The 27,674-nt window shown below is 40.7% G+C and overlaps 1 protein-coding gene and 1 long non-coding RNA gene across 8 annotated transcripts in view; one reads left to right on the plus strand and one right to left on the minus strand.

Moving 5' to 3' along the window:
• Positions 1 to 27,674, minus strand: part of COL9A1 (collagen type IX alpha 1 chain) — a 119,457-nt gene that overhangs the window by 46,558 nt on the left and 45,225 nt on the right. For 2 of the 3 annotated variants that reach the window (XM_084958774.1, XM_003121273.5), the window contains exons 6-18: positions 24,371 to 24,454; positions 23,592 to 23,612; positions 22,157 to 22,231; positions 21,801 to 21,836; positions 21,631 to 21,693; positions 17,198 to 17,251; positions 16,898 to 16,933; positions 14,753 to 14,776; positions 14,350 to 14,403; positions 12,850 to 12,903; positions 11,907 to 11,939; positions 10,903 to 10,959; positions 9,411 to 9,464 (exon numbers count right to left, since the gene is read on the minus strand). In XM_084958774.1, coding sequence (XP_084814900.1) covers positions 9,411 to 9,464; positions 10,903 to 10,959; positions 11,907 to 11,939; positions 12,850 to 12,903; positions 14,350 to 14,403; positions 14,753 to 14,776; positions 16,898 to 16,933; positions 17,198 to 17,251; positions 21,631 to 21,693; positions 21,801 to 21,836; positions 22,157 to 22,231; positions 23,592 to 23,612; positions 24,371 to 24,454 — 645 coding nt within the window. Of the gene's footprint in view, positions 1 to 9,410; positions 9,465 to 10,902; positions 10,960 to 11,906; positions 11,940 to 12,849; positions 12,904 to 14,349; positions 14,404 to 14,752; positions 14,777 to 16,897; positions 16,934 to 17,197; positions 17,252 to 21,630; positions 21,694 to 21,800; positions 21,837 to 22,156; positions 22,232 to 23,591; positions 23,613 to 23,674; positions 23,889 to 24,370; positions 24,455 to 27,674 lie in introns of those variants that run through there. The other variant, XM_021089350.2, reaches the window with a different exon arrangement.
• The window catches only part of LOC146406067 (uncharacterized), a 55,999-nt gene continuing 49,936 nt past the window's right edge, over positions 21,612 to 27,674 (plus strand). The window contains exon 1 of one of the 5 annotated variants that reach the window (XR_014805087.1): positions 21,612 to 21,774. This is a non-coding gene — a long non-coding RNA (uncharacterized LOC146406067). The remainder of the gene's footprint in view (positions 21,775 to 27,674) is intronic. The other 4 variants (XR_014805090.1, XR_014805088.1, XR_014805089.1 and 1 more) reach the window with 4 other exon arrangements.

Below are 27,674 nucleotides of genomic sequence, written 5' to 3' on the forward strand. Positions count from 1 at the left end.
CTCAATTCATTCGTTTTCCTGCTCCACAGGCTATACTTTAGAGATTTTCTCACACACAACACACACAAAGAATACCAAAAAAAAAAAAAAAAAATTAGTAGAAATATTAATATAGAACATTTGGGTATATAATACAAAGAACTAGGTTATGCCTAAACCATTTATAGTTGATTTTTGAATGAATTCTGAGAGTTTTATATAATGGTGTTAATCTCACAATTATATTCAGATTATATTCCATAAAAACTTATCATTGACAGTGGGGAGGGGCAGTCCCATTGAGAAAGGCAGTGAATAAGCTAATTCATGGACTGGATAATCAACATGTGTATAATTAAATGTTGGTTATATTTCCCTACCCAAGCACAAAAACAACAGTGATGGTAATTTTTTTTTTTTTTTTTTTTGCTTTTTGCTTTTTAGGGCAACACCTATGGCATATGAGACTTACACCACAACTCACAGCAACACCAGATCCTTAACCCACTGAGCGAGGCAAGGGATCAAACTCACATCCTGTTGGATACTAGTCAGGTTTGCTATATCGAAGCCACAACAGCAACTCTGTGATTGTAATTTTTCATTAGCAGAGTCTGGGGTATTTTCCCATAGATTCTTGATAAACCTTGGAGGAATGTATTTGATTTGAATATTTCACTACCAGACGAATAGCACAAATAACTAATCAATAACTATGAAGTTAAATCACATATTTAGGAATAGTAATTTATCTAATTCTACTGAAACACTTTTGACCCTTCATTCCTATATTCATAAATATATTTTAAAATCTTCATTAAATAATTTGTAGAATAAATTCATGGCAGAATTGTGAATCTGAAAGAAAACTTTAAGACCCTAGTCTCTTAATTCTTCATCCTTCTACTTTTAGTTTACAGTTCAATGCATCTATTGGTCCTTTCAAGTTTCATTCTTCAAGAAACTATCTTCATGGAGTTCCCCTCATGGCGCAGTGGTTAACGAATCTGACTAGGAACCATGAGGTTGCAGGTTCAGTCCCTGCCCTTGCTCAGTGGGTTAACGATCCGGTGTTGCCGTGAGCTGTGGTGTAGGTTGCAGACACGGCTCGGATCCCACGTTGCTGTGGCTCTGGGTTGTAGGCCAGTGGCTACAGCTCCGATTGGACCCCTAGCCTGGGAACCTCCATAAGCCGCGGGAGCGGCCCAAAGAAATAGCAAAAAGACAAAAAATAAATAAATAAATAAATAAATAAAAGCCAGCTCACAAAATTAAAAAAAAAAAAAAAGAAACTATCTTCATGTGTCAATTTTCAAAGACGCCACTGAAGGTGTTAAGTGACATAAACATGTGAAAATAAGTTAAAGGGATTTTCAACAAATTGTGGCTAGTTATCTACACACCAAAAATGTGCAGGTTCCTCACTGAAGACCAAACCAAATTTGAGAGTCCAGATAAGCAACTTGAATAAATCTCAAAAACATTGGTTTCATGGAGGGAGTGGAAAGATACTCTGATTGACAGCTCAATTCCCAAATTCCATGAGATGGAGGAGTGAAAAGGGGTCACACAGGGAGGGGATTAAGATGGCGGAATAGAAGGACTGGAGCTCAACTTCTCTCCTCAAAACAACAAAATTCACAACTAAAGACTGAGCACTCTTCACCAAAATGGACCGGAAACCTTCAAAAAGATACCCTACTCCAGAAGAAAAAGAGGAGGTCACATCAAGAGGTAGGAGGGGCGATTTCACAATATAAACAACCCCATACCTCCTGGGTGGGAAGCTCCACAGACTGGAAACTAATTGGTTCACAGAGACTCACCTACAGGAGAGAGAGTTCTGAGCCCCACATCAAACCCTCACATGCTGGGATCTGTCACTGGGAGAAAGAGCCCCAGAGCATCTGGCATTGAAGGTCAGTGGGGCTTGTGCGCAAGAACTCCACGGGACTGGGGAAAACGGAGACCCCATTCTTAAAAGGTGCACACAGAATTTCACGTGCACTGAGTCCCAGGGCAAAGCAAAGTCTCTAAGGGAATCTGGGTCAAACCTGACTACATTTCTTGTAGGACATCTTGGGAAAACAGGGGTGAATGGGGCTTGTTGTGAGGGAAGGATATTGGAAGCAAAGATCTCGGGAATATTCAGCAGCCCTGCCTTTCTCTGGAGGTGGCCATCTTGGGAAAATCTGGCCCCACCTTCAGCCAGCTGCTGAGAAGCCCCAGGGCAGACAACAATCAAGGTGGGATCACAGCCCCACCCCTCAGTTAACAGGCTACCTAAAGACCCCTCAAGCACAGAGCTACCTATAATCCCATCCAGAGACTAAGCCCCACCCACCAGAGGGATCAGAATCAGCTCCACTTACCAGGGGGCAGGCATCAGCCCCTCCCATCAGAAAGCCTACACCAAGCCCCCATACTGACTTCAGCCACAAGGGGGGGCAGACACCAGAAGTAAGAGAGGCTACAACCCTATTATCTGTCAAAAGGTCACCACAGCAAAAACCTATAAAAATGAAAAGACAGGGAACTATAACTCAGATGAGGGAAAAAGGAAAAACCCCAGAAAAACAGCTAATCTATGAGGAGATTCTCAGCCTCCAGGAAAAAGACTTTAGACTGTTGATGCTGAAGATGATGCAAGACATTGGAAATAAACTAGAGGCAAAGATGGATAACTTACAAGAAACACTGACCAAAGAGATACAAGTAATAAAACTTAAACAAGAAGAGATGCAAAATACAATAACTGAAATTTAAAATTCACTAGAAGCATGTAACAGCAGAATATAGGAGGCAGAAGAACGAATAAGCGAGGTGGAGGACAGATTAGTGGACATTATGGAGGCAGAACAGAAAAGAGCAAAAAGATTGAAAACAAATGAAGAGAGTCTCAGAGAACTCTGGGACAACGTGAAACGCAACAACATCCATATTATAGGGGTACCAGAAGGAGAAGAGAGAGAGAAGGAGACAGAAAAAATATTCCAAGAGATAATAGCTGAAAATTTCCCTAACATGGGAAAGGAATCACTCACTCAAATCCAGGAAGCACAACGAGTACTGTATAAAATAAACCCAAGGAGGAATACATCAAGACACATATTAATCAAACTGACCAAAATTAAAGACAAAGAGAAAATCTTGAAAGCACCTAGGGAAAAGAAACAAATAACATACAAGGGAACCCCGATAAGGCTATCAGCAGATTTTTTCAACAGAAACTCTGCAGGCCAGAAGGCAGTGGCATGATATACTCAACGTGATGAAAGGAAAAAACCTCCAACCAAGATTACTCTCCCCAGCAAGGCTCTCCTTCACATTTGAAGGAGAAATCAAAACCTTCTCAGATAAGCAAAAGCTGAGAGAATTCAGCAACACTTAACCAGCCTTACAACAAATACTAAAGGAACTTCTATAGGCAGAAAAGAACAAGAGAAGAAGGAAAGAAAAAAGAGCAGCAAAAGCAAATCCAAAGCAATTAATAAAATGGCAGTAAGAACATACATATCAATAATTACCTTAAATGTTAATGGACTAAATGCCCCAGCCAAGAGACTTAGACTGGCTGAATGGATACAAAAACAAGACCCATATATACACTGTCTTCAAGAGACCCACTTCACTTCGAGGGACACATACAAATTGAAAGTGAGAGGATGGAAGAAGATATTTCATGCAAACGGGGATCAAAAGAAAGCTGGAGTAGCAATACTCATATCAGACAAAGTAGACTTTAAAATGAAGACTATTTTCAGGGACAAAGAAGGACATTACATAATGATCAAAGGATCAATCCAAGAAGATGATATGACCATTTTAAATGTCTACGCACCCAACACAGGTTCACCACCATATAGAAGGCAACTGCTAACAACCTTAAAAGGAGAAATCGACAATAACACAATCATAGTGGGGGACTTTAACACCCCACTTACAGCAATGGGCAGATCACCCAGACAGAAAATCAATAAGGAAACACAGGCCCTGAATGACGCACTAAACCAGATGGACTTAATAGATATTTATAGGACATTTCATCCAAAAGCAACACAACACACATTCTTCTCAAATGCACATGGAACATCCTCTAAGATTGACCATATCCTGGGCTACAAATCCAACCTCGGTAACTCTAAGAAAATTGAAATCATATCAAGCATCTTTTCCGACCACAACGCTATACAACCGGAAGTCAACAAGACAAAAACTGCAAAAAACACAAACACACGGAGACTAAACAACATGCTACTCAACAACCAATGGATCACTGAAGAAATCAAAGAGGAAATTAAAAAATACCTGGCAGCAAATGACAACGAAGATATGACACTCCAAAACCTATGGGATGCAGCAAACGCCATTCGAAGAGGGAAGTTTAGAGCAATACAAGCTCACCTCAGGAAACAAGAAAAAGCCCAAATAAACAAGCTAACTTTACATCTAAAGCAGCTCGAGAGAGAAGAACAGACAAGACCTATGGTTAGTAGAAGGAAAGAAATCATAAAGATCAGAACAGAAATCAATGAAATAGAAACAAAGAAAACCATAGAAAAGATCAATGAACCAAAAAGCTGGTTCTTTGAAAAGATCAACAAAATTCATCAACCCCTAGCCAGACTTATCAAGCAAAAATGAGAGAGGACTCAAATCAATAAAAGGAGAAGTAACAACGGACATCACACAAACACAAAGGATCATAAGAGACTACTATATGCAACTATATGCCAATCAAATGGAAAACCTAGAAGAAATGGACAAATTCTTAGAAAAGTCCAATCTTCTAAGACTAAACCAAGATGAAATAGAAAAGATGAATGGACCCACCACAAGAACTGAAATGGAAACTGGGATTAAAAAACTTACAACAAACAAAAGTCCAGGACCAGATGGCTTCACAGACAAATTCTATCAAACATTTAGAGAAGAGCTAACACCTCTCCTTCGGAAACTACTGCCAAAAATTGCAAAGGAAGGGATACTCCCAAACTCATTCTGTGAGGCCATCATCACCCTGGTACCAAAACCAGACAAAGACTCCACAAAAAAAGAAAACTACAGGCCAATTTCACTGATGAACATCGATGTAAAAATCCTCAGCAAAACACTAGCAAACCGCATCCAACAATACATTAAAAGGATTCTACATCATGATCAAGTGGGATTTACCCCAGGGATGCAACGGTTCCTCAATATTCACAAATCCATCAGTGTGATACACCACAGTAACAAACTGAAGAATAAAAACCATATGATCCTCTCAACAGACGTGGAAAAAGCCTTTGACAAAATCCAACACCCATTTCTGATAAAAACCCTTCAGAAAGTGGGCATAACGGGAACCTACCTCAACATGATAAAGGCCATATATGACAAACCCACAGCGAACATCATTCTCAATGGTGAAAAGCTGAAAGAATTCCCGCTGAGATCAGGATCAAGACAAGGATGTCCACTCTCGCCACTACTCTTCAACATAGTTCTGGAAGTCCTACCCACAGCAATCAGAGAAGTAAAAGAAATAAAAGGAATCCAAACTGGAAAGGAAGAAGTAAAACTATCCCTATTTGCAGATGACATGGTACTATACCTAGAGAATCCTAAAGACTCTACCAGAAAACTGTTAGAGCTCATCCACGAATTTGGCAACGTCACAGGATACAAAATCAATACACAGAAATCAACAGTGTTTCTATGTACTAACAATGAAAGAGCAGAAAAGGAACTTAGGGAAGCAATCCCATTTACCATCGCACCCAAAAGAATAAAATACCTAGGAGTAAACCTACCTAAAGAAACAAAAGACCTGTACTCTGAAAACTACAAGACACTGATGAAAGAAATCAAAGATGACACAAATACATGGGAAAGATATACCATGCTCATGGATTGGAAGAATCAATATGATAAAAATGACTGTACTACCTAAGGCAATCTACAGATTCAATGCAATCCCTATCCAATTACCAAGGACATTTTTCACAGAACTCAAACAAAATATTTTAAAGTTTGTTTGGAAGCACAAAAGATTCAGAATAGCCAAAGACATCTTCAAAACGAAAAATGGAGCTGGAGGAATCGGGCTCCCGGACTTCAGACTATACTACAAAGCAACAGTCATCAAAACCGCATGGTACTGGCACAAAGACAGACATATAGATCAGTGGACAGGATAGAAAGCCCAGAATTCAACCCACACACCTACAGCCAACTCATCTATGACAAAGGAGGCAAGAATACATACAATGCAGAAAGGACAATGGTGCTGGGAAAACTGGACAGCCACATGGAAGAAAATGAAATGAGAACACTCCCTAACACCATACACAAAAATAAACTCCAAATGGATTAAAGACCTAAATATAAGACCAGACACTATCAAACTCTTAGAGGAAAACATAGGCCAAATGCTCTCTGACATAAATGATGGCAACATCTTCTCAGATCCACCTCTTAAAGTATTGACAATAAAAACAAAAATAAACCAATGGGACCTACTCAAACTTCAAAGTTTCTGCACAGCAAAGGAAATCCTAAACAACACAGAAAGACAACCCACAGAATGGGAGAAAATCTTTGCAAGTGAATCGACTGACAAGCGATTCATCTCCACAATTTATAAACAACTTCTGCAGCTCAACACCAAAAAAACAAACAACCCCATCAAAAAACGGGCAGAAGATCGAAACAGACAGTTCTCCAAAGACATACAGATGGCCAAGAAACACATGAAAGGACGTTCAACATCACTCATTATTAGAGAGATGCACATCAAAACCACTCTGAGGTACCACCTTACACCACCCAGAATGGCCATCATCCAAGAGTCTACAAACAATAAGTGCTGGAGAGGGTGTGGAGAAAAAGGAACCCTGTTAAAAACTGTTGGTGGGATTGTCAATTGGTGCAGCCACTGTGGAAAGCAGTATGGAGATTCCTCAGAAAACTAAACATAGAACTACCATTTGATCCAGCAATCCCACTCCTGGGCATCTATCCAGAGAAAACCACGACTCGCAAAGACACATGTACTCCGATGTTCATTGCAGCACTATTTACAACAGCCAAGACATGGAAACAACCTAATGTCCATCGACAGAGGAGTGGATCCAGAAGATGTGGTACATATACACAATGGAATATTACTCAGACATTAAAAAGAACGAAATACCAGCATTTGTTGCAACATGGATGGACCTAGAAACCATCATGCTAAGTGAAGTCAGCCATCCAATGAGACACCAACATCCAATGCTTTCACTGACATGTGGAATCTGAAAAAAGGACAGACGGAACTTCTTTGCAGAACAGATGCTGGCTCACAGACATTGAAAAACTTATGGTCTCCTGAGGAGACAATTTAGGGGGTGGGGGGATGTGCCTGGGCTGTGGGATGGAAATCCTGTGAAATCAGATTGTTATGATCATTATACAACTACAGATATGATAAATCCATTTGAGTAATAAAAAAAAAAGGAAAAAAAAAGGGGTCACCCAACCAAAATAGAAGGGATAAAGGACATCAAAAATAACAGAGGTCTACTATATCTGCTTTACTATGCATTTCTTCACAAATATCTTTTGGTGTAATTTAATATTCTTACCATCCATTTCTGCAATTAGATGATATTCTATTATATGGATATGTCATACTTAATTTAGCCACATTGACATATTTTTTTCACCTCTTTTCCCTTAGCCCTTAGAATAAACGCTGGCATATAGGACGTATTTAATAATATTTGGGTCTTTTTTTTGGGGGGGTGGGGGTTAGGGCTACAGCATTTGGAAGTTCACAGTCTAGGGTTCAAATCAGAGCTGCAGGTGTTGGCCTACACCACAGCCACAGCAATGCCAGATCCGAGCCACATCTGCAACCTACATCGCAGCTCACATCAACACCGTATCCTTCACCTACTGAGCAGAGCCAGCATTCAAACCCGCATCCTCTTGGATACTAGTCAGGTTCATTACCACTGAGCCACATGGGAAACTCCCTGTTGAATTTTATAAATGACAGATTTTAAAATTCAATGAAGGGGAGTTCCCATTGTGGCTCGGCAGAAATGTACTGACTAGTATCCATGAGGACTCAGGTTCGATCCCTGGCCTTGCTCAGTTGGTTAAGGATCCGGCGTTGCCATGAGCTGTGGTGCAGGTTGCAGACACAGCTTGGATTCCACATTGCTGTGGCGAAGGCCATCAGCTACAGCTCCGATTTGCCCCTTAGCCTGGGAACCTCCATGTGCCACGGGTGCAGCCCTAGAAAGACAAAATATTAAAAATTTTTAAATTTAAAAAAAATACATAATTCAATGAAGGAATGGGAGCACAGAGAAATTTCCATAGTACTTGATTTTTTTCTGTTTTCTATAATTTTACATCAAGAACCCAGCTGTTTATTTATGCCAGGTAAATAAAGTGCCTTAACTAAGCAGAACCAAAATAATAAAAAAAAAAAAAATTTAATGAATGCTCATACTGTAATAAGGTATAGGAAATTGGCTTATTTATCCTCATCTGAGATTTTTCAACAGATTTACCTAAGGAGTTCAAGAATATTAATGACTGAAGGTATTAATAAATTGCCTCTCAAGCTCTTAACTTCAAAAGAAAAAGACTAATCTTCTGCCACCCAATAAAAGTGTAGAAAATAAAATATGTAGGAAGACATATTTGACAAAGTCTAGAGGTACTGCACTAATAAGAACAGGTTGACTACAAAATATTATGGAATTAACATGGACAAAAATTCTACTACATAAGAAGTCAAATCCTTAGTTACTCTAAAGCAATTTCATCCTACTGGATTAAAAAGAGCAAATAGGTCACCTGAGTTTTAATTTCAGTCTTGGTTTTTCTGTAGGACATGCCATTCCCATTGCCAATTATACTGTGGATTTAAAATTTCCACCCAGATAATAATGTTAATGCTATTGCTAACTTCCAAATTACTCAAAATCTAAGATATTTCAAAATGAGATAAGAAATAAACAGATAAATTATGTCAGAACTTAAGACGAGAAGCTATAAACCAATTACCAACTTCTCTGTTTGCTAGTCTCAGCAACACTTGCCATAAAATTTTACACTTGTCATAAAATTTTGTTTAGTGGAGTGGAAAGACTAGCTTGAATAACATTTAACTACGAAAAGCATCAGGAAAAGAGCTGAGTGTGATTGATTTGAAAAGGAAAGCAAGGGGTAATGAAAATGTGTGGTGCTTTCTTTGTTTTGGGGTTTTTTTGGTAATTGAACAATGTTAGATATGATGCTTTGTCGGAATATTTATGTATCTACAGAACTTGTCAATTGCCATTGGAAAAGGAAGAGTGAAATATCATGATTTATTATTCCTTTTAATTCCTTATAATAAAAAGGATCACACCTCAGAGTCAAAATGTACTAAATATTCCTGTCCTTACCTTGTGACCTTGTCTTCCAGGTTCACCAACCTCTCCTTTAGCCCCTTTATGACCCTAACAAATGCAAAAATAAGTAAATAGATAAATAAATTAATTAATATGTTGAGTTTGGCACAGAAAGTGGGCAGAAGGCTCATAAAGTGAACTTGCTCCCCTAAATCTGTCAATGTGCTGCTAAGAGAAAGGTTACGTCACAAAGAAATGACAGCCTTAGAAGACCTTGATAGCACCATGTGTATTTCATGGCCACTGTATATAATAAATATATTGATTTCATTATTAGAAAAACACTGTTCTAGAATAATAAACACCCCATTACCTAGTTCATTGACTTGGTAATGATTCATTGCCTTCTGGTCCCTAGATCCCTCCTTCCCCACTTCCTCTCACAGTTGGGTTAAGAGCATGAAGTCTTGTCCAGCATCAGTAACTTGCTCTCCAGAGCTGAGAGCTGACCTGGCCCTGCTCTCTGGAGGCTGTTCTGAAAACACTCTTCTTCCTCTATACCCATCTCCTTCCTAGAGGCAGAAGAAAGGCTTCCTCTGAGGCACAGGTTTCTGCCTCTTCTTGCACACAATTTAGGTGCAAATGGAAAGCCATAAATGGCAGTCAGTGAAAGTTGCAAAGCATGAGAAAAAAATCCTCGTCTTTCATTGTCAAGCCACCTGTTCTAAGCATATGTGTGCTTCAGGCAGTAGCATGAGGCAAATGTGAAATAAACATTCCAAAATTTAAGTTCTTAAGAACTTTCACCCTCAAAGCCTTTCTTGTTCTAAGAGTACAAATCTTTGTGAAAAACAAGATACTGATCTAGGCCCAAATCTTCTGCAGTTGTGGGAACCTGCCAAAGGTAACTTCAGAGAAAGCCATCAATGGACACCCAGTGCCTCGGAGCCTTTTGGATCTTGGGAGAACTTCCCTGGTCTAGAATTTTCAAAATCACTTCAGACTCATAGACTAGAAAGAGAAAGTCACTTAACCTCAGCATTTGGTACTTATTTCTTTATTATTATGACCAATTTTGAAGTAACTATGATGGCAGAGTAAGAGAAAAACATTTCTGGAAAGTCTCTTTTCTTGTCTGTTTTGTAGTTTTTCGAATTTCCTTTCTACCCTAAACAGTTTCAAATACATAGTGTGCACAATCCCTGACCCCGTCTGTCACAGCTGGAACAAACTTCTGAACCATCATTTGGTATTCTAGGGTCTCTCAATCCAATGCATGTCATTGGTATTTCTTCCCTGAGCATCAGAGGTGCTGTATATTCAAGCATCTGTGTCCTGGTAGGACCACCTGTTGGGACACCAGCAGGAATTTCTAGAACTGAATAAGGACCAGAGACCAAGCCACAGAATAAGTGAATGCAGACTCCCCCAACCCACCAAAGTGGGGCCTCTAAACAAGGAAGGCCAGTGCTTCAGGAAAAGGCTCCATTTTTCCCATGGATAATACTCTTGAAAATAAATTATAGCACTACAATTATTCTCTTACCCTCATGCCTGGCAGGCCTGGATATCCAGAGCGACCTGGTGGGCAGGAATTGGGACACTGCCAAAGAGAAAGAGAAAGAATAAACTAGAGCCTCAACTTTACAACAAAAGGGTACATTTTTAGGGATTCCAACGGCAGAATGCAATTATATTCATTAAATAACTTTGACTACTCCTTTCTTTTTAAATTATTATTATTTTTTTATGGCCACAACTGCAGCATATGGAAGCTCCTGGGCCAGGGATTGAATCTGAGCCGCAGCTGCCACCTATGCCACAGCTGTGGCAACACTGGATCCTTTAACCCACTACACTGGGCTGGAGATCAAACCCAAGCCTCTGCAGCATCCTGAGCCTCTGTAGTTGGATTCTTAACCTACTGCACCACACTACTATTTTATTTTTAAACTCAGAAATATTCCTAGCTTCCATAATAGTATAGAGAATATTACAAACTCTTTTCCCATGTATCTACCATCCAAAGTTAATGAATGTTAATATTTTGCCATTTTTACTTCAGATTTAATTTACTAAAGAAGTAAAATGTTTGCAAATAGGCCATTGTACCCGGACCTGACCCTTGTCCCCCACACACCTCCCCCCTTGAACAGCTCTGTCCTGAAGTTCACATCCCCTCAACAAATGGGCCAAAATTGCATTTAGTGCAGTTTTCCAACATCATTGGAATACTAATCTATAAGTAAAACAAGTCTCAGAGGGGATTGTTTAACTTCTTCTAACGTTGGGCTGCTCTGGTGAAAAGCATGTCTTAGTCATAAGGTAAAGATTAAAGAAAGAGAGATATTACATAAGGAAAACTGGTTAGTCTGAGTATATACAAGTGACCAGTCCACTAGTCCTACAGACCACTCTGCCATCTCAGTAAAGTAAAATACAGAAATACAACATATTCCAGCAAGATCATTTTAAAGAAAATTCATCTTTTAAAGAGAATTCATGGTCTTTGACTTAAAACTATATTTTTTTCAAAAGAGAACATCTTACCAATGGATCTCCATCATGAAAGCCAATTGTTCCCTGGAGTAAAGAAAATATTAAAAGTTAAGAATATAGTTAAATGTTTAATACAAACCTACTAATAAAGCTCACTGGACAAAAATACAATAAATGTATTTGTTCAATAAATGCAAGGAACAAATAGCATATAATATGCTACTATTCTAAAAACTTGACTCATGGGGCTACTCTTTTTTTTTTTTTTAGGGCCGCACTTGCAGCATATGGAAGTTCCTAGGCTACAGGTCAAATCAGAGCTGTAGCTGCTGGCCTACACCATAGCAACAAGGGATCCAAGCCGCATCTGCAACCTACAACACAGCTTACAGCAACCACAGCTCCCGGCAATGCCGGATCCTTAACCCACTGAGTGAGGCCAGAGATCAAACCCACATCCTTATGGATCCTAGTCGGGTTCATTACCTCTGAGCCATGATGGGAATTCCTAGGGGCTATTTCATTTAGAGAACCCTAAATTGCAGTAGATTAATATTTTTCAGAGATTTTGAAGGAAAACAAAATGAGAGGCAGAATAGAAAATACTCTGAATCACAAATTTAAAATATGTTTTATCTCCTAATTAACCTCATTTTTAAAACTGCTTACTATGTAAATCCTTTGTAAAAACAAGTTCCTCTGAAAAAATTCCCTTTTATATATCCAGGTTTTGAGTTTTGAGAAATCACAAGCCTCAAAAGACTGCAAATATAAAGAGTAAAACATTCTGTGTGAACCATCTTTTAAATCATTGTGATTCCTCTACTTTCAGGCCTAAAAAGACCATTGCTCTGAATGAGTGGAAAAAAAAAAAAGTAGCCATTTTGGAATTTTAGGACAATGACTTACTTTAAAGGTATTTCCATTTTGGGTACTTAGGTTTCTTTAACCCCAATTCTCAGATGCAGAGAAATTCAAGCTCGAAATAACTTACGCTGGGTCCCGGGGGGCCAGGGGGGCCAGGTGGTCCTCTTCTCCCAGGGTCGCCCTAAGTTATTTGAGAATTGTGACACAGGGGTTATACACGTGTCAAAACACAGCACATAAAACTGGTGAGGCATGACCTTCCGAGAAAGCCTACAGAGCTCAGCCTGCATGAACCTGCCACCAAAATCCAATTAACTCCTCAAAACCAGAAGAATAAAGGAGTTTCAGTCTCATCACCAAAGTAATAAAACAAGGCAGAGGGAGACTTGGGGAAAAAAAGTCTGGTCTGCTGCAGTTCAGCTAACATCTGGCAAGGAGCACTGGCACCAGCATGCAGCCAAGAAAGGGAAGGCAATCTCTGCAGCGCCAGACATCCTTGGGCTCTTCATGGTGACACTATTACTCAGTCACTGTACTCTCTTGCAAGTGGCACAGAAGATCAGAGATGGCTAAGTTCAAATGAGCCACTCAGGTGAAAATAGATTCCAATCAGCCATATATCCAAAGATTCCTCCTGGTATGTCTTCCTTCTTAACTTTCTCTCAGAAGAAGTCAAAAGCATCTTACAATCAATTTTACAATCATTTCATATTTATTCATTCATTTGTTCAGCAAATAAACTTGTCAAACAGAAGCATCAACAGAGAAGCAAAGTAAGGTATATAATACTGGCTCTGACTCTCAATGAATTTATTATTATCTATCCTTTAGATAACATGATGACATCAACATTTTTTGGAGTAATTATAGAATATTAACACCAAGCTCTTACTATAGCAATTTCTTCCATGAAGTTGAGCATTTTATTGACTAAAGTTAAGTTCTGTGGGTTCAATTATAATTTTATGATTCTAGCATAAACGTGCATGGTAATAATTTTAGACTATTCACTTCATTTCATGCAAAGAGTCTAATACAAAAGACACTGGACCCCAATCCTGGCTGAGAGTCTGTAAAATGAAGGTGACACTCCTCAATTTGGTCAATATTTCTAGAAGTTGGGAAGAAAAGTTTAGCTGAAGAATTTTGGGGAAAAAGATAAAATCACTTTACAAAAATGAGGTAGCACTATTATCCCTGGCTCCCATCAATATTATATATATATATATATATTTTTTTTTTTGTCTTTTTTTTTGCTATTTCTTGGGCCGCTCCAGCAGCATATGGAGGTTCCCAGGCTAGGGGTCGAATCGGAGCTGTAGCCACCGGCCTACGCCAGAGCCACAGCAACGCAGGATCTGAGCCGCGTCTGCAACCTACACCACAGCTCACGGCAACGCCGGATCGTTAACCCAGTGAGCAAGGGCAGGGACCGAACCCGCAACCTCATGGTTCCTAGTCGGATTCGTTAACCACTGCGCCACCACAGGAACTCCTCCCATCAATATTATAAACAAGAATGCAATTCATCTGCCATTTTTTAGATTTGCAGAGAAAAACACACAGGAAAATTTTCCTACCCTAATCAGCAAATGTCTACTATCAATGTGCTGTGTGCAGTACTCACAATTGGTCCAACACGGCCAAGCTCTCCCGGAAGTCCTGCCCCCCCTGGAGGACCCTAAAGTCAACAAATTAAAGAGACACGGTGATTTGTGAATGTTTTTACAAATGTTATGAACAACTTAGAACCATGCGTCTGTGCTAGCTTTGGTTTCCAATGAGAAAACAACTCATTTAATCAAGTTTTAATTACTTAAATTGGAAATTTCTTGAATTAACAGAAATTTCTCAAATTAATAAAATATTTTTAGCAGAATAGGGTGCTGTCACAGCAACCATCTAAGATGATTCAGGCAGGACTCTCCAAACACCACTGGGAAGAGGGTTAGCTGGGGAGCAAGGCTAAGATCTGAAAGATAGGCCACTTTTATAGACTATGTAAAAAGAAACCAAGAAATAATACTTACAGGAGGTCCAGGAATACCACGACCCTAAAAGATTCAAATAAAAGTTGTTATGATACATGACCCATACTCAGTGTAAATACAGACACAGAAATAACTCATTCAAAAATAAACTATAAAATCTATCACTAAATAAATATAAGATGTTCATCCTGAAGAGAAAGGACTGGATAAAGAAAAGCAAACATGGCTCTACTTCCAAAGGAAGAAGAAGCTTGCTTCAGCTCCTCAAATATTCTTTTGATGTCTAAGCTAACCAGTACTATTTTTTTCCAAACTTTTTAAAAAAGAAAACCAGAGTAAAGTAATCATCCACACTTGCCCTCAGGAGAACCTACCATCACTCAAAAGGAGGCACATCACAACCAGATTTTTTCATATTCCTTTCCATTATGGTTTATTACAAGATGTTGAATACAGTTTCCTGTGCTATTCAATAGGACCTTGTTGTTTATCCATTTTATATCCAGTAGTGTATATCTGTCAATCCCAAACTCCTAATTTATCCCTTCCTCCCTCTTTCTTCTTGGGTAACCACAAATTTGTTTTCCATGTCTGTGAGTTTGTCTCTGTTTTGCAAATAAGTTCATTTGTATCATGTTTTAGATTCCACACATAAGTGGTATCATTTGTCTCATTTTATAAGAAATCTACATTAAAAGCAATATAAGCCTGCTTTACAATTTCTAATGTGATATTTGGAAGTCCCCCAAACAAACATTTAGCACAGAGAGGCTGGGGAGAAAAAAAAGTTAGAAACAAACTCCTTGACAGGAAGGGCTATATGTTCAGACCCTAAAGCCAATAGATATTAAAAATGAAATAGTGCCATTCCTGAAATGACCTCCAATGGTATCCTGAATTTCATTTTAAATCTAGTCATCCTGTCTCCCACTCCTTCACATTTTATCTCTTAAGTAACACTGTGTGTAATTCCTCGTGTAATCAATGATTGAAACCTCACCTCATGCATCCTCCTAGGCTCAATGCCAAGCACAGGACATAGTGTGTAATGACCTCTAACTCTATGCTTGCCGAACTTAACACAGTTGAGCCTGAGGTACCTAGAGCTCCCCACTTGTCTCTTTCTTTTCCAAGGTCAGCCTCCCTGCCTTGGGTTTCCTCATTACTCTTTCTCTCCTATGTTGGCTGGAATCCCTTTTATTCCCAACTGTCTCTCATACCATATTCCTCTTAGCTTGTGCTTCCAGACTTCCTTTTCTAAGATATCCTTATTTGAAGCATCCAGTGGAATCAATACACACACTCTGACAACAATATTATATCTAGTGATTTAGGCAGCTGCAACAAGCATGAATTTCCCATGATAAGTGGGGATTTTTTACGACCATCTTTGAAAAATTGCTCCTATTTGAACATTTTAATATCTAGATCAATTTGGGAAATAACTGTTATGCTTGAAAACACCCACATAATCAATAAGTTATTTCATTATGAGAGAACTAGAAGTTTGAGCATTTCACTACCTTTTTTTAAAAGGCATCCCTAGAGGATCTTGACCTCTTAGTTGAAAATATGGAAGAAAGGCCAGCAAGCTATTCACTTCTGAAAATAGGCTTATTATGGAAAAGTTGACAAACCCTGAAATACAGCAAAGAAAGCAGGGCAAATAGAAAACAAGGAGGAAAAATACAGATTAATGACAAGAACAAAAGAGGAATGAAGAGCAAAACAGAGAAAAATAGCAGCCTGGGAACCTAGTTCTGTTATACATAGAAATAAGTCAGCTGGATTGTACAATGTAGGAAAAGCCTAGCCAGGGATCAAGGTGGGTGATAGCAACTGATGGCCAATGTTTTATTAGAGATGAAATCAGTTTGTGAAGAAAGGGGTGTGATGCCAAGGTCTAAACACTGAATATTTAGATGCGCTATTGTTATGCAAGAAATATTTCCACCAATGGGGGCAGAGAGGGAGTTGTCTATCCAGATACCCGCAAACAGAGGTACATATTTTACTCCGTACATTCAAATTTTTCCATTCAGACTCAGAAAGCTTATCATACCAGAAGAATCATAATCTCCTTTGTGATGTGTACTATATAGAAAACTACACTGAGAAATTTTACAACGCAGAATTTTACCTAAAGATGGGAGATTATCAGTCATATTGTTTACATTTACTTACTGGGAATCCACGAGGTCCCGGTGCACCAGGTTCTCCCTAAAAATAAACATAGCTCCATTGTACTTAGCTTTAGTAGCATGAATGTTGTAAATTTGCAAACTTCATAAATATTGAAATCATTAAAACACTCCATCTCAGTGTTTTTTGTGTAACTGAATTCAACCAAAACATGATTATAGTTGAACAAGTGTATTACAGCTACTTCACAACAAATCTGTTAGTTGATTTGAAAACACTACAATAGAATTATACTTCAGTATTTAATTAATACCAGTGGTTAATACCAGGTAGCTAACTTACTTTTTGTCCTCTTGGTCCAACAGAGCCAGGGGATCCATCAGGTCCTGTTAATCCCTAACAAAGCAAGATGATATTAGAACTTCCACAGCATCCTTAGGCAAACCACTAATGGATAACCCCATTTTATTTATTAATTAGGTATAGGATGGTTACTGGTGTATGATGCAGATACTTACAAAGAAATACCTTTCTACATTCTTACTCAAAGGTAATGTTTAACATGAGATCTGCCCATTAGTTACTTTCTATTGATACATTTTATCATATTCCTAACTTCCAGCTAAAGGCATTGTTTATCATAGGGTTCAATAATTTAGCATTTTTGTCTCTGCTTTGAAAATGTGCAATAATAATTACAGTGTTCTAATAGATAAGTCTAATGGGACAAAAGGTCTTGGTTCTGCCTTTTAGCCATATTTATGTACCTCCTTTACTTCATTTATAAAACAAAAATACTGTATGTCTCTGTAGCTCTCTAGAAATGTCTTGAGATTTAAAATGTTCCTTCAATAGGAATTAAAACTAATCAATCTCATTATTGCCTTATGGCTACCTAAAGCTCTATAGCCATCTTCTAGCAATGGAAACTGCATATAGAAGCACGTTAACTTTTAAAGTTGAATCGATTGAGAGCATACATGTTTCTGAGTTATCTCCCTTACTGAAATAGCTATAATTAAGTATTCATTTTCATGTGTGCCACTCAGTATTTCAGTTAATTACTGTAAAACATATACATAACCATCACATGTGATGCTGAAGCAGTTATTAAAGTATAACTTACAAACACTGTCATTTTCCATACCAGCACTTATTTTACCAACTTCCTCAATATAAAATAGATATCAAAGCATGATAATACTAACATGATTCCACATTTGGTGAAGATGCATTTTTATCTTTTTTAATTTTTTCTTTACTTTTAGATGTTGTCATTTATAGTGTAATCTTGAAATTATACCCTGCCAAATATGTGTATGTGAATCTGTAGGTATATACATACAGATCTGTACATGTACATATATGCATGCATATATGAGTATCTTATAAAACCTGTCACCAAAGTTTTGAAAAAGACTAAAATGATATAATCAAGGGAAGGATTCTTCGAAAATATGAAAGCCCTTACTTAAAAATGAATTATCAAAATCCATACTTGATCTAGCATGGTCTGCATAAATATGAATAAAATGCATTCATGTAACTTATACAGAATCAGTGGTCACTGGCCACCATTAACAATTAACAGTAAAATGTTAATTATCAGAAATGTACCCAAAAATAGAATTATTAAACACATACAGAAGAATTTTTGACAGCCCATCTTTGATTTTCATTCTCCCTGGAAACAAGCCCCAACATCTTAGTTGCTAAACACCTATGGTAATGGAATGTTGACTTTTCTATTTCAGCAAACAAGCCATACCTCCAGGAGTACACTCAGGAAACACATATGGTGCATAGGTTTTATAAACCTCAGGGCATGTTTGACTAATGGGATCTCTAGTTCCCTCTTCATGCATCTACCCTCCAAGATCAACCCTGGCCACCTAACCATCTTTAACTGGTGATGGTAATAAATGACAAGATTGGAGGACAGTAGCTACTATATGTGGTAGAACTTCAGCAGCATAATAATGAAGCAGGAAGGCTGGGTAACCTAGAGGTTGCTTCCAGTCACTTCCTTCAACTATCTTCCATTAGGCATGATTAATTATGTCTAATCACAAGGAGGCTCTCTGAGTTAATGAAAATACATTCTAATGTCAGATGATCCAGCAAACTCTGTTATGAAATAGCCATGTAGAAAAGCACAAGCTCCATGAGGATAAGGACTGTGTGTCCATTACAATCCTAGCACACAGCCCCACATCTAACACACACTCAAGACTGGACTTCTGAATAAACTAATTTGGCCTAGCTTGTTAGGTGGAGGGGTTTCACACTTGTCCCTCCACATCATCTTTACTTTTAGTTAAAATCCCAACTCTGCCACTTAATTCATTGCAACCACAGGCAAGTTGCTCAACCATATAGTGGCTCAGTTTCCTAATCTGGAAAATAGGTGCAATACTAATATCTACTTCATATGGTAATTTTGAAGATTAAATGAAATATTACACAGAAAGTGTTTACAACAGTGCCTGGCAGACCAGACCTTGAATAAATGTGTGGGTTTTTTTGGTTGGTTTTTTTTTTTTTTTTTGTCTTTTTTTTGCCATTTCTTGGGCCGCTCCAGCAGCCCAAGCTAGGGGTCTAATTGGAGCTGTAACTGCAGGCCTACGCCTGAGCCACAGCAATGCAGGATCCGAGCCGCATCTGCGACCTACACCACAGCTCACGGCAATGCCGGATCCTTAACCCACTGAGCAAGGCCAGGGACCGAACATGCAACCTCATGGTTCCTAGTCGGATTCGTTAACCACTGCGCCACAATGGGAACTCCCGACCTTGAATAAATGTTAGCTGTTCTTATATTTCTCATTATTGGTATGTGGTCAAACCATCCTTTTTTTTTTTTTTTTTTTTTTGACCATGCCTGCAGCATGTGGAAGATCCCTGGCCAGGGATCAAACCCATGCCACAGTAGTAACCCAAGCTGCAGCAGTGACAATGCTGGATTCTTAACCCTCTGCACCACAAGGGAACTCTGGTCAGACTATCTTTGATGCTGTGAAGAATTCACATGAAGTGACATTTCCTGCCCTCTGTGAGCTTAAAACCCAAACAGAAAGGGGTCTACAAATAAACAAACAAGCAAAAAATTTAGATGTTAACCACAGGCACTATGCTTCACACCCCCTTACATTTCTTAGATGCCTATTTCCACTTACACTGATAGTTTCTTTATTATGCACTACCCTAATCATATAACATCTACTAGAAATAACAATTGTATACGTTCAAAAAATGTTCTAACCACTTTCCTATAAAAGTAGTGTGGTTTAACTATAACTCCTATACTTAATTATAATTCCTCTTCTACATATCTTGGATGGATGCTATAAGAATTAAAACATACTGCTTTGCAGAGCTCACTAAGCATGTCACAACAAATAGTGCCTATAAGAATATATAGGCTATTAATGATAACTGCGCAGTTGTCCTTTGGTGCAGAGCTTATAAACAAGCTCTGACTTCTTTAATTTTATGCATCTATAAGGAAAAAGAGTCAAACTAAAGTTGTATCAGTTTATATATAAAATCTCCCACGTTTACATTTACAGACACACACACACAACTCCAATTTGCAATCATTCTTATCATCACAGAAATGACAGAGGAAAATATTGCCAGTGGCAGAAAGAATTGCTTTCATATGAATGTTTATGAAGACAGTTCTATACGGGATGATATTAAAACCGGCTGTGTTCTAAAGTTTCACACTGCTGTTTGGCAGAGCACAGCAGCTCTCAACAGCAATTTCCTTCCAGCATTCCAACCATTCAGCTCATGAGACTCAAGGCATAATCCTTCAAGACTAGATGCCACGACTCTTTTACCTTTTCCGTCAAAAAAAAAATCACTTAATTTAAGGTAATTACCTTGAAGCCAAGTTTCTTTCAGATTTTTCCAAACAACATCTGATTAACCAATTTTTTTCATTTCCTTTTATTTTTTTTGGCCTCACCCATGGCATATGGAAGTTCCCGGATGGAGGGAGGAGGGTGTCCTACTGCTGAGTAAGTTGGGGGAAGGCTGCTGGTTCCCAGCCTTCAAGAAACCCTAGTCAGATTACCCCTATCAGTGATCCAGCCTAGAAAACACTATGGAATGAGAGAAAACTACTTTTGAATTTTCCATTCCACCTGTTCTGACCATTTCCCCTATCCCTGCTCTGCCCCTGAACAATCCCCCTCACTTCAGACTCTCCCCTCCAGCACATCTCTCCTTTTTCTCTTCCTTGGGAAATAGGAGCACTCTGCCTCCATCCCCGCCCGCAGGTTCTTTTTCTAAAGTCATCTAGGGAGCAGCAGTGAAGGAGCAAGAGCAATGATGGCTTGCTGCAAAGCCCTGGCAAGGCCAGTCCCGTTCCTCCTCCCTCAGTACTCCTGTGCATGAGACAGGGGGAGGGGGAGTGGATGTTCAGAGGCAGGAGGCAGGAACCAGGTACCTGTGGCTGTTTTCTGAGAGGAGGAAATGCCCGCGCTGCTTGCTCTCCCCAGGTAACTGCGAGGTACCTCTGTTCTCTAAGACCCCTGTGCAGAAACTGCGGCCTCTGTGACAAGCCAGGCACACCAGACCAAGTTCTTCCGGTCCATAACCCTTGGACTACAGCCAGTAGCCCTTCTGGTCTCGATGTCTCTGTCTGTCTCTGTCTGTTTCTGTCTGTCTGTCTCTGTCTGTCTCTGTCTGTCTCTGTCTCTGTCTCGCTCGCTCGCTCGCACGCAGGCACGCACGCAGGCACGCAGGCACGCACGGCGGCTACTCACGTCGGCGCCCGGCGTGCCAGGCTTGCCGGGAACTCCTGGCTTTCCCGGTTCTCCTGGGGGACCCTGAGCAGGGAGAGGAAAAGGTGGAAAGTTGAAACTCTTAGGATGCATGTGGCTGCGAACTGACCCGAAAGGAAGGAAGTGGTGAGTAAACTCACAGATCAACTTACCGGGGGGCCTGGGGGACCCTTCGGACCTCGGTCACCCTGGAGGGGTAGAAGGGAAGGCAGAACAGTCTGTGAGTGGGGGGGCGCTGGGGACCCTGCGGGCAGAATCCCACGTGTGGTCCCCTTACAATACGGGATTGGGTCGCGGAAGCTAAATGGTGGAGGTCGGCTACCAAACGGGGCAACAGGGTGCATTGACCCTCTCCTTAAGAAAATCTCCAGGCTTCTAGGTCGCAACCCCAATCCTCACCCATGTCCAATCCCGCCTTTGCGTGGAGGGCTTCGGGCCCTCTCTAAGAACCCACGGGAGCCGCTGGGGAAAGGGTAGGAAAGGACAGGAGCTGAAGATGGAAACTTACGTCAATACCGTCGATGCCAGGGACTCCAGGAGGGCCCGGTGGCCCAGGAGGACCCTGCTCACCTGGGGGGCCCCTCTGACAAAACAGGGCACACAGGTTAGTGGAGCACGTGGGGGCAAAGACGCGAAACTGGGCACCTGGGCCCGAGACCCCCACTTTTACCCGGTTGAGACACTGTCCTCTGTAAAGATGCTGCCCCAGTGTAATACACATGGGTCAGCCTTCCAAGTGAACGCACGCATCTTTGGCTCCGCAACTTTCTGAATGAGGCTGACAGTGTGGTTAGAGCAGAATCTAGGCCCCCAGGGTGGGGTCCTCACCTCCAGAGAGCATTCAACCAAAGGGGAGTTGTGAGGGAGAGAGGGCCTTCTTTGCAAGAGGTTCAATCATGAAGATGGTGACCACTTCTATTTAACAGGTAATTGCAGGTCAGTGTTTTGGCCAAAATGGAACAACTTGAAATGGAGGAGCTCCATCCCAGATCAATTACAGTATCATTTTGTAGATATGTCGTTGCTCAGTAAAAAGCTGGGGGGAATCCTCTTAAGAGAAAGACGGAGAGGATGGAGCAGCTAAGTAGTGAAACCCAGGAAGGCCTGGCCTCCTTTCAGACCTGCCAGCATTGACACTCTCTTGCAGCAGGTCTGTGCTCCTCGCTTCAAAAATACACCACATTTCAGACTGACCCTAGGGTGTGACCCCTTTTATCGGTTGTAAACAGCTAAGCTTTGATGGTGCTAGAGGGAAGGTTGACATCTGAAATAGTCTGGACACGTTGCTTAGGGAATGTGGGACTTCTTTCTCTTCTGAATTTAAAAAAGGAAAGAAAGGGTAAAAAAAAAAAACCTTCTTTCATCAAGGAAAACTTTGTTTTCCTAAACTCTGGCGACCAGACAGGTTACAATGGGGTCTTTGTTAAGCGAAACCTCAAACTGCTCTGGGCTCCTCCGCCCCTGCCGGGTCCCCTCCCGCGCGGAGGGAGCAGATGCCGAGCCTCGGGGAAGCTGCTGGTTTGGAGGCGAGCCCGGGACTGCGGGGTCTACCTAGAGTAGCGGGCACCACGGGCGGAACGCGAGGTTGGTGGCATCTCCAGAATCCTGCTTCTCCTGCCGGGCCAGCCCTAGACCTCACCAGGAGAGGGGGAGGGGAGGAGTAGCCAGCCTGAAAATTAAACCCCAGCCTCCGCTGGCCTCAGTGGCTCGAGCCTGCAGTGTGGGGCCTGGTGGGGGAGGGGGCGCCCTTTCCCAGATAAAGGGGTCACCTAGGGCCCCAGCCTCCGACCTTGCGCCCTGCAGGTGTTACAGCCTGGAAGTTGCACCGGATTCCGCAGCCTGGGAGATGCTCATTGCCTTCCCCGCTGCTCTCCCGACGGCTGAGCCCCCACCTTGCCCTGTGAGCGCTTGGAAAATGCCAGTGGTTCTCGCCCCCAGCTTACCTGGTCGATGGTCTGGCTGGGCTGGAGAAGAAAAATGGGGAGACAGTGAGAAGGCGACCCGTCAAACACGCGCACAAACTTACTTGAGCCACGCACAAACAGAGCCCAGATAGCAGCAGTCGCAGCCCTAGGGCCCCGCTATCCCGCGCCATCCAGGCCATGCCAGCCGCGGGTGGCTAATCCCCGGGCTAGACCCGCCACGCGGGCACAATGGTACTTGTCCCCACAAAGAGCGCCCCCGGGAGTAGTGATTGCAAAGGTGCCCCAGCTTGGGAGGCGTAAGTTCCTCCTGTTTATGAATGGCCCCAGAGAGGGTCCTGGGGATTGGAGGAGAGCTTTCGGGCAGGAGGACGGATAGAATGACAACAGTCCCCTTTAACCCTTTCCCCGCCGCCGCCGCCGCCGCCGCTCTGGCCAGCTCTGCCTCCACCCCACCCTGCCCAGAGCAGCCTCTGGCTGTCTTCGGAGCCTCCTCGGGTGGCTTTTGTGCCACTGTGGGTGGTGAGTAGACTAGCAGCGTTCTTGGAGAGATGTTTGGGAGAGGAGGAAGGAGGGTCAGTAAGCCACCCAAGGTAGAACTGACCCCCACCCACCCACTCCCACTCCGGAGTGGTTTCTACCCACCAGGCTGTGAGTGGGACCCATGCTTCCTTAATATCTATCTTGTCCGTACAGCAAAGCTTGGACTCTTTAGAGAATGGGGGGGGGGGGGGGGTTGGGGCAGGTGGAAAGAGGAAAGCTGGGTGGAAGTGGTCTTTGCAGATGGTGAAGGGACTCACTGTAATCCTGGCTGGCAACTCATGGCAAGTTTCTCTGCTGGGTCGCAGTGGGTCACAATGAATCAGCATCCACTGAAGTTCAAACTGGACAAAGACAACAGACAGTCCTTTCAGAACAGAAGCAGGTCATTTAAAAGAAAGATGAGTTTGTAAGTTAATCCAGTTGTTAAGTGTCTGATCACCAGCTTGAACTGGCCGATCTCAGTGGACCAGGACTCTTGTTCTCGGAATACAATTTTTCCAGTGGAAATGGGTTGGAAACCCTTCCCATGTTTCTCCTATCATTGGATGTAGATATCTTTAGCTCTGCATTGCTCCAGCATAAGGTTAGGCAGGAAACCAACCACTGGCACTGACTGTCTATTTCTAGACACCTCACCACAACCTTCAAGAGGTAGATTCTATTAAAATGAGACTCAGAGACAAGACAGAACTGTCCTAGACATGAGCCAATAAGTGTCAGAGTTTGGATAGGAACCCGGGTCTATTGAACTCCACAGAGTAATTTACGCCAAGAGCTCACATGGGAAGATATTAAAGACAGAGGCATCAAAAGAGGTGGCATTCAGGAATAAAGTAAAGAAAGGAAAATCCTGGGAGAATATGCATGCTAGAGAAGACATTCACCATGGAATGTAAATAGGAAGCTTGGAAAGTGGAGGGAATGAGAAAAAAAAAAAAAAGATTCAGGAAAAAACAAGGTAATAAAAAATATTTACATTTTGCATAATCTTATTCATTGGTTAAAGAAATATAAAACTCCTAGGCAGTTGAAAGTCAGCAGTATCCTGATGGCGTCTTACATTTTAGCAGGTGTTAAGGGAGAAAGAAGAGCAAAACAAGAAAGAAGCAGAAGAAAGAAAGAGTGGCCAGATCTGACTCTGAAAGCCTTAGGCAACAAAGTGAAAAAAAAAAAAAATGTACCCCACAGGAAGCCTGCCACCACTACCATGTGCCATGCTGGCCCCTCTTCATTGAAGAAGTTCCTTACCAAGCCTTTCTAGTTAAATCCATATTTCTTGGTCAGTTGATTCTCCTGGCATTATGCAAATGTATAGTTAAGTATCCAAGTCCCAAATCTAAACAGAAAGTAATCTAAATGTAAACTAATGTAACATAAAGTAATCTCTTTTCTCTCATCCAACAGTGATTTGCACTCCATCCCTCCTGCCAAAATGAATCCATCTTCTAGATCTAGAATGAAGTTAGATGCATTTTTCCCATTGTTACAGAAGCATCCAGAGTTGAGGTTACTGGATGGAAGATCAAATTTGGAGAGGATGAAAGAGGAAGTCCTTCCCCTCTACCCATAAAGGAAGGGGAAGTTAAAAAAAAGGTTTTCCATTTTGTAAAGGGGTGAAAATAAGCCATCAAGCGTTCACCTTCCCTCATTGGTGCCCTTCTCTATCATGATTCTAACTGCCCTGGAGTTCTCCTTTCTCCATTTTTATTGTTTCTCTAAACCTTACTATGCCTTTTCTCCAGAAACGTGGGCATCTGGAAAAATGAATTAAGTGGGATGAGAAGAAAATGAACAGCTAAATCAAGACATATTTTAAGATGGAAAGTTAGCTGCAAATTGTATGAAAACTATGCTGATCTGTATATTCTTGATGTGAATTATTTAACAGTAGCATATTGACATCCTCCAAAAGAACTGCTTTTCAGACCACACAGTATCTTGCAGCTAAGGAAATCACTTTAATTAAACACTTTATTTTTCATCAGAATAGTCTTGTTTGCTTGGGAGGGATTTTATTTTGGTTCTTTCTAAACTGCAGTGGACATTTTTAAAGGAAGATGAAAAAAATGGAACAACCTTTTTCTTAATGACTATTAAATACCTGGTACTGCTTCCAACAGCTTTTGGAGGTCGTCACACATGGGTAAAGGAGCTCAGAGAAGTTAAGTCATTCGCCGCAAGTCACACAGGTAGTAAATGTCAGAGCTGGCATTCCAAATGTGCCTGACACTAAAATAAGGACTTTTGTTGCTACCTAATCAGCCTTCCCGAAGAATACATTCTATCTCCAGGATGAATCATGATTTTCTAAGTAGGTAACCTATGTATTTGGTGATCGAATATTTGTATAAAAGATGAATAGAAAAGAAGATGGATCTAGAAATTAAAACCGTAAACTTCTTTCACAAAAATTCAAAACTTCCATATTTGCATGCTTGTTATAGCAATATAACAAGAAGCAAAATTTCTACTGTTCCTTTCAAAACTGGCAGCTGTTTCTATATGCAGTGACAAATTCATGTGTATGACAAAATCTTACATAGAAAATGTGATTTTTTTCCTCAGTGACCAGATAAAATTTTACCAGAGTAAGAAAAGCTGCCTCCTCCTCCCTAACTCTCAAACTAAAAAAGACAGACCACTCATACAATGCTGTTCACTAAGTCCTATGAGAACTGATGTCAGACTTGGCATACATTGTAGGTGTGTGATATTTTGATTCTCAAAAATAATTCATACCTTAATCACCTTGAGAAATTTTAATTACACAGCTAACCAGGAAACCTGTATCCTTTGTTTGGATAGTTCATTAAAGTTACTTATTGCAAATGCAAAGTAATTCATTAAGCTGTTTTTTTCAAAAATGTAATTCTCTCTGGATAAATTGGTACAACTGTTTAATTATGCACAACTCAGTTGTGGTGCAGGATAATGGGGGACTGGAATGTAACTCATCTGTTAATAAAAGTGGGCTTGTGACAGGGTGTTGCACACATCAGAGGTTTCTGACACATCTGTGCTTCCACATAAACACAACCTATGCGCCAATAATCATCTATATAAGAACAGTTTGGGGGCATGCAATATGAATTCCAATTTACATGCTAATTATTTTGAAGGAAAATTGGCAGAGTTCCTTGGTTAAAGTGAGTTTTTTTATATATCTAAAATGCTGATTTCCACACATTCCTCATTTTCATACCTGGAACCATTCTTCTCTTTGAATATTCACTGACAAAATATATGTGGCAAATACTTTAGTCTTTTGGCAAAAATGTTTGAGGTCCCAATATAAGCCTAGCACTAAGGAAACATTCTAGGGAAACCAAAGGTATTCTCCTCCTCACAATGAGCATACAGTGTGTGACACTTAAAATACAAGTTGAAAAACAGAAAGTAAAAAGTTTTTTTTTTTTAATCTATTGAGGATATAAAATGCTTAGCACAATCCATCTTGCTCAGCATAAAATACTTCTCCATTGTTTCAGGGAAAACTGAGTTGTGTGAGTGTAAGTTGCCTTACATGTGCCGATTAGTCATCCAGCATTTTCAATAGGACTC

This window comes from Sus scrofa, chromosome 1 (genome assembly GCF_054392235.1).
Source record: "Sus scrofa isolate SSC_HxYL_T2T_F1_AM1 chromosome 1, Sscrofa_HxYL_maternal_Yorkshire_Landrace_v2.0, whole genome shotgun sequence".
NCBI lineage: Eukaryota > Metazoa > Chordata > Mammalia > Artiodactyla > Suidae > Sus > Sus scrofa.